The 17,627-nt window shown below is 49.8% G+C and overlaps 7 protein-coding genes across 7 annotated transcripts; 2 read left to right on the top strand and 5 right to left on the bottom strand.

Annotated features, from left to right (window-relative positions):
• Positions 1-386: 386 nt before the first annotated feature.
• EURHEDRAFT_288242 (uncharacterized protein) lies at positions 387-1,293 on the bottom strand. The gene has a single exon (XM_040778218.1). The coding sequence runs from the start codon at positions 1,037-1,039 to the stop codon at positions 563-565; it is 477 nt and encodes a 158-aa protein (XP_040634324.1). The 5' UTR covers positions 1,040-1,293; the 3' UTR covers positions 387-562.
• On the top strand, positions 1,120-5,780 carry nte1 (lysophospholipase; the record flags this gene model as incomplete). Its single annotated transcript, XM_040785129.1, has 2 exons — positions 1,120-1,478; positions 1,559-5,780. The coding sequence occupies 2 exons, from the start codon at positions 1,120-1,122 to the stop codon at positions 5,778-5,780; spliced, it is 4,581 nt and encodes a 1,526-aa protein (XP_040634323.1).
• Positions 5,781-7,500: 1,720 nt separating this feature from the next.
• Positions 7,501-9,442, bottom strand: EURHEDRAFT_417297 (uncharacterized protein). Its single transcript, XM_040783165.1, has one exon. It carries the CDS (start codon positions 9,022-9,024, stop codon positions 7,621-7,623), a length of 1,404 nt encoding a protein of 467 aa, XP_040634322.1. The 5' UTR covers positions 9,025-9,442; the 3' UTR covers positions 7,501-7,620.
• Positions 9,443-10,394: 952 nt separating this feature from the next.
• Positions 10,395-11,278, top strand: EURHEDRAFT_417295 (uncharacterized protein). The gene is made up of 2 exons (XM_040783164.1): positions 10,395-10,702; positions 10,767-11,278. The coding sequence occupies exons 1-2, from the start codon at positions 10,596-10,598 to the stop codon at positions 10,879-10,881; spliced, it is 222 nt and encodes a 73-aa protein (XP_040634321.1). The 5' UTR covers positions 10,395-10,595; the 3' UTR covers positions 10,882-11,278.
• An 859-nt stretch (positions 11,279-12,137) lies between these two features.
• Positions 12,138-12,767, bottom strand: EURHEDRAFT_466841 (uncharacterized protein; the record flags this gene model as incomplete). Its single annotated transcript, XM_040785132.1, has 3 exons — positions 12,138-12,387; positions 12,463-12,566; positions 12,618-12,767. 3 exons carry the CDS (start codon positions 12,765-12,767, stop codon positions 12,138-12,140), a joined length of 504 nt encoding a protein of 167 aa, XP_040634320.1.
• A 1,363-nt stretch (positions 12,768-14,130) lies between these two features.
• Positions 14,131-17,093, bottom strand: EURHEDRAFT_417292 (actin-related protein ARP5). The gene is made up of 5 exons (XM_040783163.1): positions 16,557-17,093; positions 16,165-16,485; positions 15,169-16,109; positions 14,344-15,120; positions 14,131-14,293 (listed from the first exon to the last, which is right to left on the bottom strand). Exons 1-5 carry the CDS (start codon positions 16,750-16,752, stop codon positions 14,264-14,266), a joined length of 2,265 nt encoding a protein of 754 aa, XP_040634319.1. The 5' UTR covers positions 16,753-17,093; the 3' UTR covers positions 14,131-14,263.
• On the bottom strand, positions 16,945-17,597 carry EURHEDRAFT_417291 (DASH complex subunit DAD4). The gene is made up of 5 exons (XM_040783162.1): positions 17,573-17,597; positions 17,456-17,512; positions 17,358-17,402; positions 17,218-17,302; positions 16,945-17,171 (listed from the first exon to the last, which is right to left on the bottom strand). Exons 1-5 carry the CDS (start codon positions 17,573-17,575, stop codon positions 17,143-17,145), a joined length of 219 nt encoding a protein of 72 aa, XP_040634318.1. The 5' UTR covers positions 17,576-17,597; the 3' UTR covers positions 16,945-17,142.
• Positions 17,598-17,627: the final 30 nt, after the last annotated feature.

The raw sequence follows: 17,627 nt of genomic DNA, 5'->3' as shown, positions 1-17,627 counted from the left end.
GACAACAACTGGAAGATACACTAGAGAGCTTGATGCGGCCCTACCAGGGAAACATATTAAAAGACTCTATGATCAACTCCCAAGAACCCAGGCATCTATACTTGCGCAGCTCCGAACAGGGCATGCCCGCCTGAACACATTCCTTTATCAAATTGGTAAAATTACTAGCAATGAATGCGATTGCTTGGAAATGCCAGAGACAGTGGAACATTTTCTCTTTCACTGCAAGATATGGGAGGACTTACGTGCTGAAATGAAGACTGAGATGGGCCAACGGTACGGAGACCTTTCCTATGCCTTAGGTGGAAGATCATCCCAATCATCAGCGAGTGGACAACCAGTGGATCAAGAAAGAGGATGGGCACCAAACACCAAGGTAGTCAAAACTGTAATCCAGTTTACCATCAAGACCGGAAGATTCGACAAGGACTGATAAATCAGGGGGATCAAGGAACATCACGTGTACATAGTTGATTACGTCAGGATAGACTAGCTCAGAAGGCTACATGCAGCCTACGGCCGCGAAAAGCCTGAGGAATGTTATTATTATTATTATTATTATTCATCCTTCAACTACAAGCACATTAAATACTACTGGTGCTACCTCATCAATTCGCGACCCGATCAGCTGAATCTTCCCAGCCACGGCAAAACGAATCAAGTTGCCGTCCGCCTTCACGCTCTCCGTCCGTCGCGTTTGACCGTCCTCCCACCATCTCATCTTCCGTCCAACCCCCCAACCCTCCATGCCCTCCTCTATCGCTCGATCCGAACGGCCTTCCGAATAAACTCTCGTTCCGTCGCTTTGATTGCGGGTCCAGATTGGCTGCTGCTTGGCTGTCCGCGCGGGCCGTTGACAGACACCCACCAGCCACCATTGTTCCTGCACGCATGCTGACCGCAATGAGAGTCCATGGTCATGATCAATTCTGTGAGACATTGAGCTACGATACAGCTGTGGAGTGAGAGATTGCGCACTGTGCCAAGTTCTGCCAGGATCCAACGTCATTCCCGCATTCGTCGCCTGGTTCTCGCACATTCGATCCACATCCTGCCAGGGAAAACAATAACCCTCTCGCTTTTCATTTCCGGCTGTTCAGGGATTACAAGGGCACCATTATGGCCGACGGCGGAGGCCTTGATAATTTACCGCAATTGCTGCCCTCCTCGCTGCAGGAACCCCCGAACGAGCTTACATTTTCCTCGGCCTTTTCACGCGCTGCTCGAGCCCCCGCCATAACCGCAAGTCTATCGGGAGTGACAGGCATTGCGGCTTCCCATCTGCCACCCCCACCTCTGTCGTCGCCTCCAACACCCTCGACCATGGCCGGGTGGATTGGCTGGTTGTTTGCCTTTTTTTTCCAGGTCGTCCCGAGCATACTTTACTGGACCATCACCTTCTGTACCATTACGCTCCCGACATGGCTCTTTACTCTCTTTTCCATGAGCTTGACCTTCACCATGAACTTCACGACCTTGTAAGTCGTAGCCATTTTCTCTGGTATCTAATTCCGACCGGTAATTGAATTGGGTTGGCTTATCAAATAATGTATTCTAGACTCCTGATCCTGCTGGTCCTCGTCTCGACCATCAGTTGGTTCATTCGCTACCGGTTCCTGAACATGTACAGCCGTCTTCCACCGGAACCACAACGGAAAGAACCCCAGCTTGACCTCTTCCCCGATGTCCATGAAGGCGATTCAAAGCCCGGTCTGGCCAACTACCTCGATGAGTTCCTCAGCGCCATCAAAGTCTTTGGATACCTGGAGCGACCCGTTTTCCACGAATTGACCCGGACGATGCAGACGCGGAAACTGATCGCTGGAGAGACTCTCATGTTGGAGGAAGAAAAGGGTTTTTGCTTAGTGGTGGATGGATTGGTCCAGATCTTTGTCAAATCAATTCGGGATCGTAAACCAGGAATTGACGAGGATGTGCACCTGATGGATAATGAAACGTCGGACGAGGAGGGTGACAACATTGAGGGCAAACAAGGGTATCAATTGCTCACAGAAGTCAAAAATGGTGCATCCATGTCGTCTCTGTTCTCCATTTTATCACTGTTCACCGAAGATGTTCAACTGCGCGCATCAGAGAGCACCAGATCAAGCACCCCCAGTAACGTTCCAATGAGCGCAAGCACATCTCGCGAGCACGGTTCATTCCCTGCGAGTCCACATGGTTCGATGGAGTTGGATAGTCCTTCGGCTACAACAAGAGGACGCAGCGATTCCACCCCTCATCTCAATGAAAGTGGAGAATTACCAACTGTGCCGCCGTTTAATCTGGATGAGAGTGCACAAGACTCTCCTCGGGGGCCCAGGAAACTGCCAGGGAAAAAAAGGCGGAAATCGGTCCATCCGGATATCGTCGCCCGTGCGATGGTGGATACGACGATTGCTATAATCCCTGCCAGTGCTTTCCGCCGCTTGACAAGAGTCTATCCTCGAGCTACTGCTCAAATCATCCAGGTCATTCTTACTCGTTTGCAGCGGGTTACATTTGCCACGGCGCATTCATATCTGGGTCTCAGTAGCGAAGTGTTGGGCATTGAACAACAGATGGCCAAGTATACGAACCACGACCTACCCAATGAGATGCGGGGTGCTGCACTGGATCGTCTGAAAGAGAAATTCATCAAAGAAAGAGATCGATTGGGCCCCGAGGAGATCACCAAAGGCATTGCGTTGCATAATCCTTCTCTCGGAAGAAGACGTATTTCCACGACTAGCTTGCGCAAGGAGGCTGCTCTTCATGCGAAAATGGCATCTTCTCGGCGTCCTGCTTCGGTTGTTGGCCAGGAAAACTTGAATATGACTGAACGCGACACCGGAGTCAGTCCTGGTGATTTGCTCTCTACCATCCAGCTCTCTAGATTCGGACCGCGATATGACCATCTGGCCCCCCGACTGCAGACTCCCTTGGCAGAACGGGAACAGTCGCCTTTTCGACCACCACATCTCCACCGAAAGGAATCGTCCATCGATGAGGATGTCCTGTTCCGGGATGCCATTCTCGACTGCATCATGAAAGGCATCGGTCTCAGTGGTAGTACCCGTGATGCGTTTCGCAAGAGTAGTCACTCGGGCGATGCATCCCCGAAACTCCTTTCGTATGATTCGCGGCGCCAAAAGGCCGTGTTCAGCAATGCGTTTGGATTTATCGATCCGTATGAGGGCTCCGTAGAAGGCGAGACAGACTCGATGATGTCCATGTCGGTAACCAGCGCTGGAGGCACTTCGCCTATTGTCAACCTGAAAGAGGAGCTCCGGAGCGATATTGAGATTGTCTACTTCCCCCAAGGATCGGTTCTCGTTGAGCAGGGAGAGCGCCATCCTGGATTATACTATGTCGTCGACGGCTTCTTGGATGTAGGAATCCCCGTGAGCGACAAGGGAGAAGATCTGGTTGGAACCTCCAGACCAACCTTCATGTCCAGGCCGTCCGAGGAACCATTCCCGACTCTCAAACGCACCACGACAGGATCGACGCGGAGTTTCGCCGTCACCGGTGCGGCTGACGGCAATAAGCGAAAGAAGCAATCGCGGAAGTCGCTTTACATGATCAAACCTGGCGGAATTCAGGGCTACGTGGGCGCTGTTGCATCGTATCGCTCGTACACTGATGTGGTTGCCAAGACTGATGTCTGGGTGGGATTTTTACCGCGGTCATCACTGGAGAGGATCGCGGAACGGCATCCAATAGCTCAAATGACATTGGCCAAGCGGCTGACCAGTCTACTCCCGCCGTTGTTGCTTCATATCGATTTTGCCCTCGAATGGGTGCAGGTAAACGCTGGACAGGTGATCTACCACCAAGGTGACGAAAGCGATGCAATCTATCTCGTTTTGAATGGCCGTCTGCGATCTGTCTTGGAAGGAGTGGATGGGAAGATGACCGTGGTTGGTGAGTATGGTCAAGGTGAGAGTGTGGGTGAGCTGGAGGTGATGACAGAGTCGACCCGTCCTGGCACGCTGCATGCCATCCGGGCCACTGAATTGGCCAAGTTCCCCAGGTCGTTGTTCAATAGTCTCGCGCAGGAGCACCCGGGCATCACCATTCAGGTGTCCAAACTGATTGCTCAACGGATGCGTGACTTGGTCGAGCACCCTGTTTCGGAGAAGGGTATGGAACAAAGCAACGCCGGTAGTGTCAAGACTGCGACGTCAACGGTCAACCTTCGCACGGTTTGCATCCTGCCTGTTACCGCTGGCGTTCCGGTTGTAGAATTTGGACACAGGCTGCTGCATGCGCTGCATCAGATTGGTGTGACCAACGGAGTAACGTCGCTGAACCAGGCGGCCATTCTCAACCACCTTGGTCGGCACGCATTCACGAAGATGGGCAAGCTCAAGCTGTCTCAGTACCTGGCTGACCTAGAAGAGAAGTACGGCATGGTGTTGTACATTGCAGACACCAATGTGAATGCACCGTGGACTCAAACATGCATCACGCAGGCGGACTGTATTCTGTTGGTTGGTCTGGCAGAATCATCCCCAAACATCGGAGAATATGAGCGGTTCCTGTTGGGAATGAAGACAACAGCTCGCAAGGAGCTCGTATTGTTGCATGCTGAACGGTACTGTCCTCCAGGAATAACCCGCCGGTGGCTGAAGAACCGGGTGTGGGTCAATGGAGGCCACCACCACATCCAGATGGCATTCCGATTGACGACCGAACCATCACATCCCCAAGCCAACAAGCGCCTGGGTACTGTTCTGAAGCAGCGCGTGCAGGTCATCCAAGCGGAAATCCAGAAGTATACTTCACGGCGGATTCGCCAGACACCTCTCTACTCTGCGCACACGCCATTCAAGGGTGACTTTCACCGTTTGGCACGACGGCTTTGCGGACGGTCCGTTGGTATTGTGCTTGGTGGAGGTGGTGCCCGCGGTATTGCGCATGTTGGCGTGATTAAGGCGCTTGAAGAGGCGGGTATTCCTATTGACATTATTGGTGGTACATCAATTGGTTCATTCATCGGTGCTCTTTATGCGCGTGATGCGGATGTGGTTCCGATGTATGGTCGAGCAAAGAAATTTGCTGGCCGTATGGGCAGTATGTGGCGATTTGCACTGGATCTCACTTATCCGACTGTCTCCTACACGACCGGCCACGAGTTCAACCGTGGTATTTTCAAGACCTTTGGTGATAGCCAGATCGAAGATTTCTGGCTGGAGTTCTACTGCAACACAACCAATCTCAGCCGCTCCCGTGCAGAATTCCATTCATCTGGATACGTCTGGCGATACATCCGTGCCTCAATGACGCTAGCCGGTCTAATCCCCCCAATGTGCGACGAAGGCAGCATGCTCGTGGATGGTGGCTACATCGACAACCTTACCGTCTCGCATATGAAAGGCCTAGGCGCGGACGTAATTTTCGCCGTTGACGTCGGTTCTATCGATGATAACACTCCACAAGCCTACGGTGATTCGCTATCTGGTTTCTGGAGCGTCGTCAATCGCTGGAACCCGTTCTCCTCGATTCCCAACCCGCCTACACTTTCCGAAATCCAGGCTCGTCTTGCATACGTCTCGTCGATTGATAATCTTGAACGCGCGAAGACCATGCCAGGTTGTTTGTACATGCGTCCACCAGTCGACCCATACGGAACCCTAGAATTCGGCAAGTTCGACGAGATCTATCAACTCGGGTACAGTTTCGGAAAACAATATCTTGAAAGACTCAAGAGTGAGGGCTCGTTGCCGATTCCCGAGGAAACGGAGGAGAAGAAGAAGTTACAGAGGACTATGGCCCCGCGGAGGGCTAGTATTTGATCCTCTTTCATCTACCGACTACCCCCGCTCCTCTTTTCTAAAAATGAATATCCTGCCCAGTACAGTGTACTGGCAAATGCTGTTATGATATATGCAAGCGCGGAGTTAGGGCACTACTTGACTGACTTTGTTCAACACATTGATTACATGACGATATGATACCAATTTGTATATGTGATAGAGTAGTATTTGTACATGGTAGATAGCTTAACTAACAATGAATACCTTGACAGTACCATATCTGTGTTCTAGTCTAGCTGAATAAAGAACGAACGAACACCCCAGGTGAGATATAGGCGCGTACATACCCAACTGAGCAACACAACAGATCAGACACTACCCTTGGTTCTGGTGCTTGCTATCTACTGGTATCGACCTGCGCCTCCAAGACCATATTCTTGTCCTATGGTTATTTAGAAGTCTGTACCTGTAGATCCTGTATTTCTTGCTTCTGCACCTCTGAACACCGTACCCCGCGTTCATGTTAAGAGAAAAGACGATAACGGGTGGGAATCCCAACGAAGCGATACGCCAGACTTATTGAGGTTCTGTAGGGAGATTAGCCGGCTTGGTCTTAAGTGCATCAGGTCGAACGACGTGGTAGTTCGTTAGAGCACACTCATTTTGTTATTTCATCTTGGCTCCACGTCACATATCCCCCAAGGATTCTGGCCTTCGTATTCCTTCGCAGTCCCAAAAGGTCGCCCATCTTGGGTATCCGGGCATATTGTGTCAATTACCGGCAAGTCATGCTGGTGACTTGCGCGACTGATGAGAATTAAAATGCACATCGAAGTGACAGACTTTGGTTTTGATAGCTGACCTGCCACCTGGAAAGCAGTGTAAGTTATAGTCATGGTGCAACTATAATGCGAAATGCCTGTCGCTAGCATATCAGGTTCTAGCCTGACTTGTTCTTGTCAATTATAGTATATCCCACCGTCAGAAAAGTTGCTGTCAGGTTCTGTTGTTATACCAAATATCTTTCGTCGATGACACAAATAATGCAACCAGAAGACCAGAGTTCTTGGGATGTGCGAACTTTGGGTAACTGGTACCTCGTACAATTCATCCAATCTTATCAGCGCCCAGAGTCTTCCGGAAAGTTGGGTTTCCCTTTTCGGACGTTAACATGAGATTGCCCAAGATCTCTGGTGTGGTCTCAGGTTTCAGATTTATCACGTCTTTGATTGTACCTGATTGTCGCGATCTATGCCGGTGAGGTCATGTCCTTCGATCTCGTTTCACATCACACTCATCTCGTGACAGGCCACATAGTGTCTAGATGGCATTGTCGTTCATGGCTCGCGTTATAATTTATCTCCTGGAAATGCTTGTCTTCTTTGCAGTTCATGATCATGGTGGAGGTAACTGGCAATGCGAAACCAGTCCGATCCAATTTCGCTAAGAGCCTACCCTACTCATCGGAAATGGAAATCGTCGTTTCAAACGAGATGGGGAACTCTAGGAACTATATAATGCGGTGTAACGCGCGGATTCTGAGCAGGGGATTGAATCAATCGGCTGGCATAGAACCGGAGTGGATGGTTTGAAAGGAAGATGGGCGAAGTTGCTTATGTTGATGGGGGTTTAGATGTCACATTGCCTGCATGTTTGATTGTAGGTATGTGTGTGTGTGTGTGTGTGTGTGTGTTTGGGAAGTTCTGGTCAGGGGACTGATGGATACATGGTCCTGAGCAAGGGCAGTAACTGGCCATAGACCGAGGGTATTTATATCCACTTGGTAAACGTAAATATCGATGATACTAATGCACTAATATTATTTGGGTGTCGCATTAAAGGTAAACAATTAGGTATACATCGACTACAAGAAATCAAACTACCTTGCCACAGCATACTTCATCCATAACGGCTCCTCCAGCAACCTCCCCAAACAACTATCCTCAACACCCATCAAGATTTCAACACCCCCATCCGGCAACGGCGGCAACACAATCTGCAACCCGTTAATACAACCCACACTCGGCGTCCGCACGGCCTCTACCCTTCCAAGCAACGAGCCCCACTCTAACTGATACAGCTCGAACCTAGCCCACGAGCTCAGAATACAGTTAAACCCCGGGACATCAAGGAACGCTGTTGGGACTAATCTGTCGACGTCGTCAAGCTGCTCGACGAGAGACATCACGTCGTCTGTGTATTGGTTGTTTGCGCCGAGAACGGCTTTGCGGATTAGGATTGCTAGGTCGGCGAGGTTGCATGAGCCTAGGATTTTGCGAATGGGGAGGGAGACGGCGATGTATTCGAGGAAGCAGCCTAGGGTTTCGGGGTGGACGGGTGGATGCGTTCGTTGGCGGCCGTCTATTGCGATGTTGAAGACAGATACTGGATTGCCGTCGAGGGTGTCGAGCGGCGATTGCACTGCCATGACTGTGCGCCAGAGTAGCGCGGAAAGGGCATCGTTGGTCGAGACCCAGGGTTGATGTGATGGCACTGTTGCGTGAGCTGGGGACGCCTCGGCTTTGAGTGCTTTGAGAGCCGCAGGCGAGAAATAAAAGACCTGGCCGCGGTGATGAGGTGATAACATTCTCGGCGGTGCACCCGCCGGTGTGAAAGGAAGGAGAGTATATTCCGGGTGCGTCTTCAGAAACCCAAAATTCCGGCCAGACGGCATCATCATGCGATCTCTATCGCGCCAAATGGCGTCGTCGAGATGGATTGGTTCGAAGGACTCTTGTAACGCACTTCGGCATTTACTAGCCCAGACCTTTGTCCAAGTGTAGAATGATGTCCCGTCTCCAACCATGTGTAGGATACACCATGTGAGGATTAAGCCGCCGCGGATAAAATTCGCCTGTACAAGGGATATCGGTAGTCTCTCTCCGGGAGTTGGCCAAACAGACCGGCGACAGAAGATGTCGCCATCAAAAGCAGCCACGGGGAAGGCTTTCTCTTTGAGCACTGAGTAGTGTTGCGGGAAGGTATCGGAGTTTCGTAGATCCTTTACTACGATATCTTCAAAATCCGGGCCATCGAGTCTTTGTAGTTTCAGGACACCGGCTTGCTTCGAGTTGAGATCAGGAATTGCCTCGCAGGCCACAACTGGAATGTGGTTTTTGAGGGCGTCGTATCCAGTCCTCAAGACTGTAGCGACTTGGTCGATATTGTAGTCTTCGACGAGCTGGAACGGGAAGACATAGCGGAGGTATCCTTTGGGGCCGATGCGTTCCAGTGATGTGAGGGCCGGGACTGAGGCGTTCTTGTATTCTAGAATCGAACTCATTGTGAGTTTTGTTCGTTGTTGAATTGAAAACGACGGATAAAGTCTCTACTACGAGAGAGGGGAACCACTTTGTACTTATCTTACCCAGTACTCCTATAGTCTGATCGGCTGTTACTCGTCCACTTAAGCCTCTCTGTTCACTATAGCCAATTAATTGCATGGGGAACACAACATACCCGGACTTTAGATAAACGAGGAGGTACCTTTTCTAGCTTGTGACAGTCCGGAATAATGGCGAGACAATTCCGCTTATTTTTCTCCTTGTCTTCCACTCTATGACCCCTATTCCGCAGACAATAACCTGTTGATTATATCTATTGATTAACATGTAGGATCCTGCTGACGGCCTCGGATATCCTATTTTCCTCATTAAGTATCCCAAGTCGGAACTCACTCCGGTCCGTGCTGATTGGGACTTTGAGCATCCCCCGGAGACCGTTAGGCCGTTAGACCGCTCGACAGCTGAACCAAATCAAATCTGATCGAGTTAGCGCTTGCCGGAGCACTTGCCGCAGTCAACAAAAAATCCGTGTCGCTAGTTAAGCAAGTGCGGGGGTTCCTTTTATCGCTGTGGCTCCATATTCTGTCGAATCATCTTTTCGTGCTCTGTATATCTCGATGACACGGGCACTACTGCCCATGGATGAAATGGGAGGGTCCATATGTGATATACATACCCTTCTTAGTGTGATCGATCGAGACAGAAGTATGTATCGCTTCGAGGAGGGCCTGTCGTTAGCAAAGTGAATTGAAATATCTTTTAGCATATGCTATTACTGAGCTGCACAGCATATCCAAGGAGGTGATTCTGGATGGCCTAAAGCAGATGCATAAGATAACTGTCGCGTGCTCCACTGAGTGACATCTTCTACATGGCATTGTTTTGGATTCAGCTATCCTATCCATTTTCGGTCCGCCGCCGGATAGCATAAATGTGGCCGACGGCCATGTGGGAGAGAACAATGCCTCAATCATTGCTCTCTTGTGTCTGGCGGCCGTAGCGGTTTTTCTGCGATTTGTCACCAAGATATCGCTGCGGAATCCTCTAATAGCTGATGACTAGGCTATTCTAGTTGCTCTAATATGTTCTTGCTGCTGGGGCTGTAAATAAGTTGTTTGCTGACGAGGTGTGCCTGGATAGCTGCTTGTAGGTCAAAGGCTGGTCTGAGTATCTCAGGCAGCGCCACAGGAACCGGGAAGCATGTTTGGGGAAATACCTTAGACAGCCTGACCATGAAATTCAAGTCAGTCCACTCAATGATTCACACGTGGTCTTCCCTACTCAAGCCAAAAGCAGGCCCTATATACATACACCTTCGTCTACGCAGCCGCCTGCGCCTCGACCAAGATCTTCATTCTAATGTTCTACCGCTGCGTCTTCACACCCTTCGATCCGGCCCTTAAAGGGCCATCTGCTTCGGTTTCTTCATTACTCTCTCCTATCCATTCACGATCTGGATGACCATGGCGAATTATTGTCGGCCGGTATCATATCCTAGATCAAGTTTAGCAGCGCCAAGGGAACGTGTGTTCATATTAACCAGATTTTCCTTCCGTTGGGGATTATCAATATGTTAAATGATTTTATCATTCTTTTGATCCCGTTTCCAGAGCATGACGCTGCAGATGAGTACACGGAGAAATTTTGCTATTCTGGGATCATGGCAGTGGGCCTCTTGTAAGCGCGAAGCAAGTCCCCAAAGTCCAATCCATATCAAGCTAACCAGTCTGAGCACATACAGTGTCTGCGTAGCCTGCGTCGCCAGCATTGCCCGCATCCACTACCTCTCTCCTCTTCACTCAAATGATCGACGTCACATGGCTCATGGGCCCAGTATTCATCTGGTCCACCATTGAACCCTGCGTGGCAATCGTCTGCGCCTATTTACCGCACTTAGCACCCTTCTCCCGGCAAGTCCACGAGTCTGTTTTACTAGTCAGCGCTCGAGCGGGAAGCCCAACTCTGCGTCGTCAAGTAGGCCGTGGAAGAGTGGGAGTATCTATCGGGGACAGTGGCGGGGTATGGAGGATAATGAGATTGGGTTGACGAATGATGATACAGTGGGTGAGAGGATGGGGAGGTTGGGCAAGGTTGGGGATGAGGATGGGAATGAGAATGGTAGAAGGAACAGGGGATTTCTGTAATCGAGTTTTGTGCAGTCAGAGTAAACCTTGAGTGCATTATATATTCATTGGACATGGGGGTGGTCATATCGTAGATCTGACAGAGACCCCGATATATATTTCGAAGTAGTCAGCCAATGTGCAGTTGATATCAGCAATATTTTCTATCCAACTTCTTACAAATATACTGTCTAATATTTTTACATGGACTACGGTACCGGTAAGCGTTCGCAATGCCATGGTACAATCATAACCTAGGGATACAACCATAGTCAGGACAATCCAGGGGAAACAGCCAATGAGACGTAGATTCAAGCTGACCAGATTAAATGTCATAAACATGTAATAACGATGTAGGCATTTAAGATATTGTAAAGAGGCGATAAGCAAACAAGGAAGCGGCAAATGAAGCTGCTTCTGGAAGATCATGTCATAGTGGATGTCTTTTGCCTGCCGAATATGAGAATTCCGATTCCGGGGCGGATTATAATGATGGTTCGCATGCAATTATTGTATTGTAGATGCTAGCAACAAAGGGTCTCACATATGAGATCTTCTCATATCATGGTACATCGTGACAAGTTTATACACTAGGGGTACGATGTACACAAGTCATTATTTTCACCATTAGCACATACAGTAAAGAGTATTTATGCCCAACATAATAAGCATCAACAACACAACGAAAGGATATTATATTAATATTAGATCGAACCAATAGGCCAAGTACCATTCATGACCAAGTCAATCCTCCACGTTGACGTTCCCTCGTATAGTCATAGCCATGAATCGGCATGAGCATTAGCTGAGAATATAAAGATATCGACAATAAAACGACGGCATAGCAAATAAGCCAAACCCATAAAAGGCAGCCAATGCCCAAGTCACCATGCATAAACATGCGCATGCACATGCAGCTGACACCTCCACTGGACGGTCATAGTGCACGCCCACCAGCTTAGCCATGCAGCAACCGACTTAGCAAATACTTAGACCGCAGACGTCGCCGCAGGCGGAGCCGGTGCCGCATGGCCGTTCTTCTCCAGATGCGGGTTCTCCTCGCGCTGAGACCAAAGTGACAGAATCTCAAGCAACATGCCGAAGAATGTGAAGATGAAAGCGAGGAAGATGAACGCCTCGTTGGCATATTTCCTGGAGCAAGCTAAACCGGGGGGAGAGAAGAATCTGCACTCGAGCCAGTTATAGTCTTGGGCCGCGAAGATGAAGGCTGTCAGCCAGCTAGATGTAGTGTCAGCAAATTGATGCCTTTGTCTTGCATATAAGATGGACAAGGGAGGGGCTTGGGAGGCGTACAGGTAGGAGAAGATGACGTCGATGAAGAACACAAAGCCGGAGACAACCTTGGGCATGAAAGGCGAGAGGAAGGCGGGGAGGAAGAAGACGACGGACATGGTGGCCTGTATATGTTAGCATCCATAGCTCCGGGGGATAGAGATGTAAGGGCGTACAATGACTTCCTGGTAGATGATGTGCTGCCCGCGAGGCCCCCTGTGAATAAAGTAGGACGTGATACCCATCACAATAACGGCACTGCACCACTGCAGAACGCGAGTGATGAGCTGAAAAGGACGAAGAAGCGACTTGGAAATGGCCACCATATTGCGCTGTACAAGTATACTCTGCTGAATATCGAACCAAGGGTATCGGGGTATCAAAGCAACGAAACCGAGCTTAACTCTGTATGTTTGAAGAGAAAAACGAACCGGGGAAAAGCAGGGGAGCCACCAAATTTATGTCCTGTCCCAGTACAGCAGCCGGGTCACATCAAACAAACATCACATCGGGTTGTGATCCGATTTTTGCGTCAGTCCAGAAACAGTGGCGGATCCACGGGTCAAGCCAGGTCAGTCAGGTCATTCCTCGAGAGACGAGCACAGAAAATAGCTCTGCCAAATCATCACATGTAGGCCCTTGTACCACAGGTTCCCCTCACTGTCGAATAGAGTGCGATGCATGGATCCTGCATATCCCGGATGTCACAAATCGGGATCTGCGGGTTTCCGGAGGGGCAACACAGAGCTACATCCATACTGTGTGGTAATGGAATTCGAAAACAGGACAATGCCGGCATCCCACGGAGGCTGCTCGGATGAGTATGGCTTACATAGCGATATGTTGGTTGATATCCGGATACCGCGCTCTGTATACTTTTGGACCTAATTCAGCCTTGTGGGGTTCCTCTCGGGGGTTCCTCGGTGATCTTATCCACACCGTGCTGTAAACATAAGATACCATGAATGTCGATATGCGGTTTGTTATCAATGTATACGGGAGCCAGTACTCGGACATGCCTGTAGGAAATCTTATGATCATCAGGCGACTATATCACCCATGCTATAGCAGGCGAAATGCTTATTCAATGCACATCGGAATGCTCGGCATGCAGGCCACCTGATCAAAAGGTCTTTTCTCGGACCGACTTACTCGATACATAGCTAATCATACAAGTACATACAGACAAGCAAACTATTCAGCCCAATTTTGAGTCACCGCATGTGTCGTGTTGTTCTTGCCATTGGCCGTTTGTGGTTGAGTATATTCTTCCCATTTATTCCGACAACTGGTCCTTAGGCTTATGCTTTTGACTGTTTGTTAGAGAGGCTACTATCCGGTTACTTTCCCTGCAGACAAGTCGACGTATCCTATGCTTAGAAGTATGCTGTGCATGCCCAATGCCGACAATTTCGCAAATATACCCCCAATGTCAATATGTATTGCTGCCATGATAGGTTCCCCGATCGGCATACTACTTACCATCCAGAGTATTCTAAAGAGCGTTGTATGCATCAAACCACACAGTTGTAGTATGGCGGGGCTTGCATTCGCCTTCGAATGCCGTGGGAGGTTACCGGGGACTGTGAGACTGGGGTAGTCAAGTGATTGTGGATGATTCTCGACAGTAGAGCTACTCTTCAGGGAATCATAGACCAAGCGGTGCTTCCAGACACCGTAGTACAGCGATATGGTGATACGGAAGAGACTAAGGCCTATTTCTGAACGTCTGCGTCTCAGTGACTTTGTTGTTGGCCATTATTCTATTCTATATTGGAAATAGAGTACTAGAGTACGGTATCCAGCATATACGAGTAACTTTTCATGACATCGCGTTGCCCAGTTCGTGTTCCTGGCTCGGTTAGCTTCCAGTGGATTCGCGATGCTCGGATGGGTGCTTACCTTCAGATACTCACTCCCCTTCTCCAAATACTCCTGACGAGATATCGACACCCTTCCCAACTCACCCTGCGATGCCCACTGTGCCGCCCCCCTCCATGCATCCAACACCGCATCCCCAGCCCGTCTCACCACCAACTCCGCATCATCCGCCAAATGCCGACGGAAATCCTGTCTGAATCGTTCATCAAAATTCTGAAAGGCTGTGTTCCCGCCTGTCAAAAATACATCCCGCAGCAGCCGTTGTCGATCTTCACCCGTCGAGAAGCGCTGATTGACTATATCGGCTGCCACCTCGACCAGCCCCGCTTGGTCGATCCCGGCGATCGACGGCTTGAACACCACCTCTGGCACACGGATGCGCTCCACGTTCAGGTGCACTTGGTGTGCCTCGCGTTGGCTTTCCGGGTCGAATGGCCAGGGACCCCGCAGGAAGACGTGCACCATGCTCTTTGTCCAGTCAGATTGGGCTGCTAGTGTGTGGTTTTCAGTAAAGTCGGGGTCGTGTTCGAGGAGTTCATTTTCTAGGTTGGTGAGGACGCCGCCTAGGTCTTCTTCTTCCTCTTCGTCGCTTTGGTCACCTGTTGCGACAGTGCGGTAAACTCCCCAGTCTTCGTCGTTGGCACCGAAGTCGTCATCATCTGCGCCACGGCGTCGCTTCTTCGGACCATCTGAGGCTAGGTTTGCTAGGGTCTTCATGCGCATTTGACTGGCGAGGGATTTGCGGTTGCCAAGATCGGCCTTCATCCGGTCGCGCTCTTTCATTTTTTGCAGGACACTCTACTCGTCGTTAGACATGTCATTCATGCATTGCATCGATGGACTTACCTGTCGGGCCTGTCGCCGTTCGCCAATCCAAGACTCAAAATCATTTTCGCGCTTCTCCCGATCCAACCGCTCTTCCTCCTCGCGACGAGCTTTCTCGGCCTCCTTCTCCGCCTTGGCACGTTGCCTTGCCTCGACATTAGATTTCATTAACCGCTGGTGTCGTTTTTCCTTCAAGCCTGCTTCATCCAGGTCCTCATCCGGAACATCCAACAACGGGAACGACATTTCCTCCGCTGGTTCTTCATTCTCCTCGATTCCTAGATCTTTATTCCTCGAACGCCGGATGGAGCGCTCCAAATCTCGGATCAACCGATCCAGATGCGCTTCATCCTTCAGATCCTCCGCTTCCAGGATGCGTCTAATTTCCTTCTTTGTTTCAGAGGCAAGACCCTGCTGTAGATCCTTGTAGTATTCCAATTCCTGCTCCTTCTTCATGAGTTTATCAAGACGCATCTTGGCAGCTTGTTCCTGCAGTCGACGGCCACTTTCCTTCTTCCGCTCTGCGATCCGCGCCAGTTCTTCTTCCGATTTCTCCGGTACGACATGTTCTGTGAAGGGGTATTGGACAACGTGGTCGCGATCTTCAAGCCCCGTCCAGTCCAGAAACCCGCCAAGCTCTTGGTCATAGTCCTTAGACACGTAGCAGTGGTTATGCACGAGATCCTGCACCTGGCTTTCCGTCATGCGTGCGGGAAAGGTAGGGTATTTGAGACGCATCAGTTTGAGGAGGTATTCGGAAGCGTTTAAGCCACCCCAGTTGAGCCGCGAGCAGTTCGAAAGGAGAGGTTTCGAATCGAGGACAGGAATAACGTGCGTAGCTGTATGGGATGAATCGACAATCAATCCATTCCTCCCGTTATTATACCGGTATGAGAACAGTGAATCTATTCCATAGGCGACCGACGGCGCAGAGTAGCACTCAAATAGAATCTCGTTCATCACTACCACCTGTCAGCTACACTCACATATATTACCCACCCTGGAAAATAAACGTACTTCGTCTCGGATAACTCAGATTCGCAATCGGCTCCGTCATAACAATAGGCCGATCAACACCACCACTCGCCCCGTCAACACCCAGCTTAATGAAAGTATGATCCAGCACCCCTTCCATAACATCCCAGTTACCAACCACGCTTGTACCGGGGTCGAAGGCATTCCGCAACTGTCCTCGTGTCGTGGCATCGACGTACGAGTCGTATCCGATAAACTGACATGCTCGATTGAGTTTTCGATCACGGTATCGTGCCATCACAGGGGGGAAGACTAGACGGGGGTTTTTGTCGAAGGACCAGCCGGCTTTGATGAGATTCGAGCCTGTATAGAATTGTCTCGTTAGTTTTACAAGACACCTAGATGATCAGACTGTAGGAAAAAAGCAAACCCACCATTATCAATGACTATCGCACTGCTGTCCGGATTCGCTTTGCTCTGCTGGTATCCCTCCGGCTGTGGTGGGTGGTATCCCTTGAACGGATGGTCTATGACATTGTATACCTGCGGGGGAGGCTTCGCGGCCTTTCGTTCGGTAGGATCGGTTGTGAGGCGATTGGGGACAACGTTCTGAACTGACGTGATGGTCATGGCAACTGAACGGTGGTATTAAGGCGGAGGTAGGTCAGAGGGAACTTTGAGGTTTTCGGGGGATATGTGATTATAAGCGCATCGCAAGTGGTCGCAGTTGCGAAGATATTCAAGAACTAGGCTGGTGGAATAGAAGTGAAGGAAGAAAGGGTGATGACAATGGGGAGTTGAAAGGTTGAAGTCCAGCGCGCTCCGCAGAAGAGATCCGGAGATCGTTTGATGCCGCCAAGACTACAATCAGAGATATCGCTACATCTTAAGAGGATATAAAAGTACTTTACTGAGGAAGATAGGAATGTATATGCCAATTCCTATTCATTGAATCCCAATTAGCATCCGTCATGCTTCGTAACAAATCATCTCAAAAAATATACAATGCGAGATTGGGCACTATGACGGCTCCTTCAGATTCTCCGTGGCTATTCAGGTTAGCCAGTAGTATAACAGACAGCCATTTGAACATACCTTCCAAATGGAACAAGACATTCGACTGGTAGTTCTTGAACATCTGCGCGACCAATTCCACGTTCATGTTCTGGATGTTCACCTCCTAAGCGAAGTCAGCATAAATCGAGACAGACATATATTGCGCAAGCGCTGCATACCTGGAGGCTCTTGTTCATGACCATCACCGACTCATTGAGTTTCTCCTATAGGTCTGTCAGTCCCAGACTGGCAAATGTAGATTTCGATGTGGACATACAATGTTGTTGATGATTCGAGAAAGAATCAGGGTCTGCTGGTGTTCGTGAGGGCTCTCCTGTTATGTGTCAGCGCTATAACCTCATATAGAGATGTATTTTAGTATACAACTGCATACCATCTTGATGCTTGGAATGTTGAAGTGGTTTGTTTGTTGCTGCTCCGAACCGCAT

Source organism: Aspergillus ruber (assembly GCF_000600275.1).
Source record: "Aspergillus ruber CBS 135680 unplaced genomic scaffold scaffold00046, whole genome shotgun sequence".
NCBI lineage: Eukaryota > Fungi > Ascomycota > Eurotiomycetes > Eurotiales > Aspergillaceae > Aspergillus > Aspergillus ruber.
The sequence above is the reverse complement of the archived record's forward strand: the minus strand, read 5'-3'. Positions and strand labels throughout refer to the sequence as shown.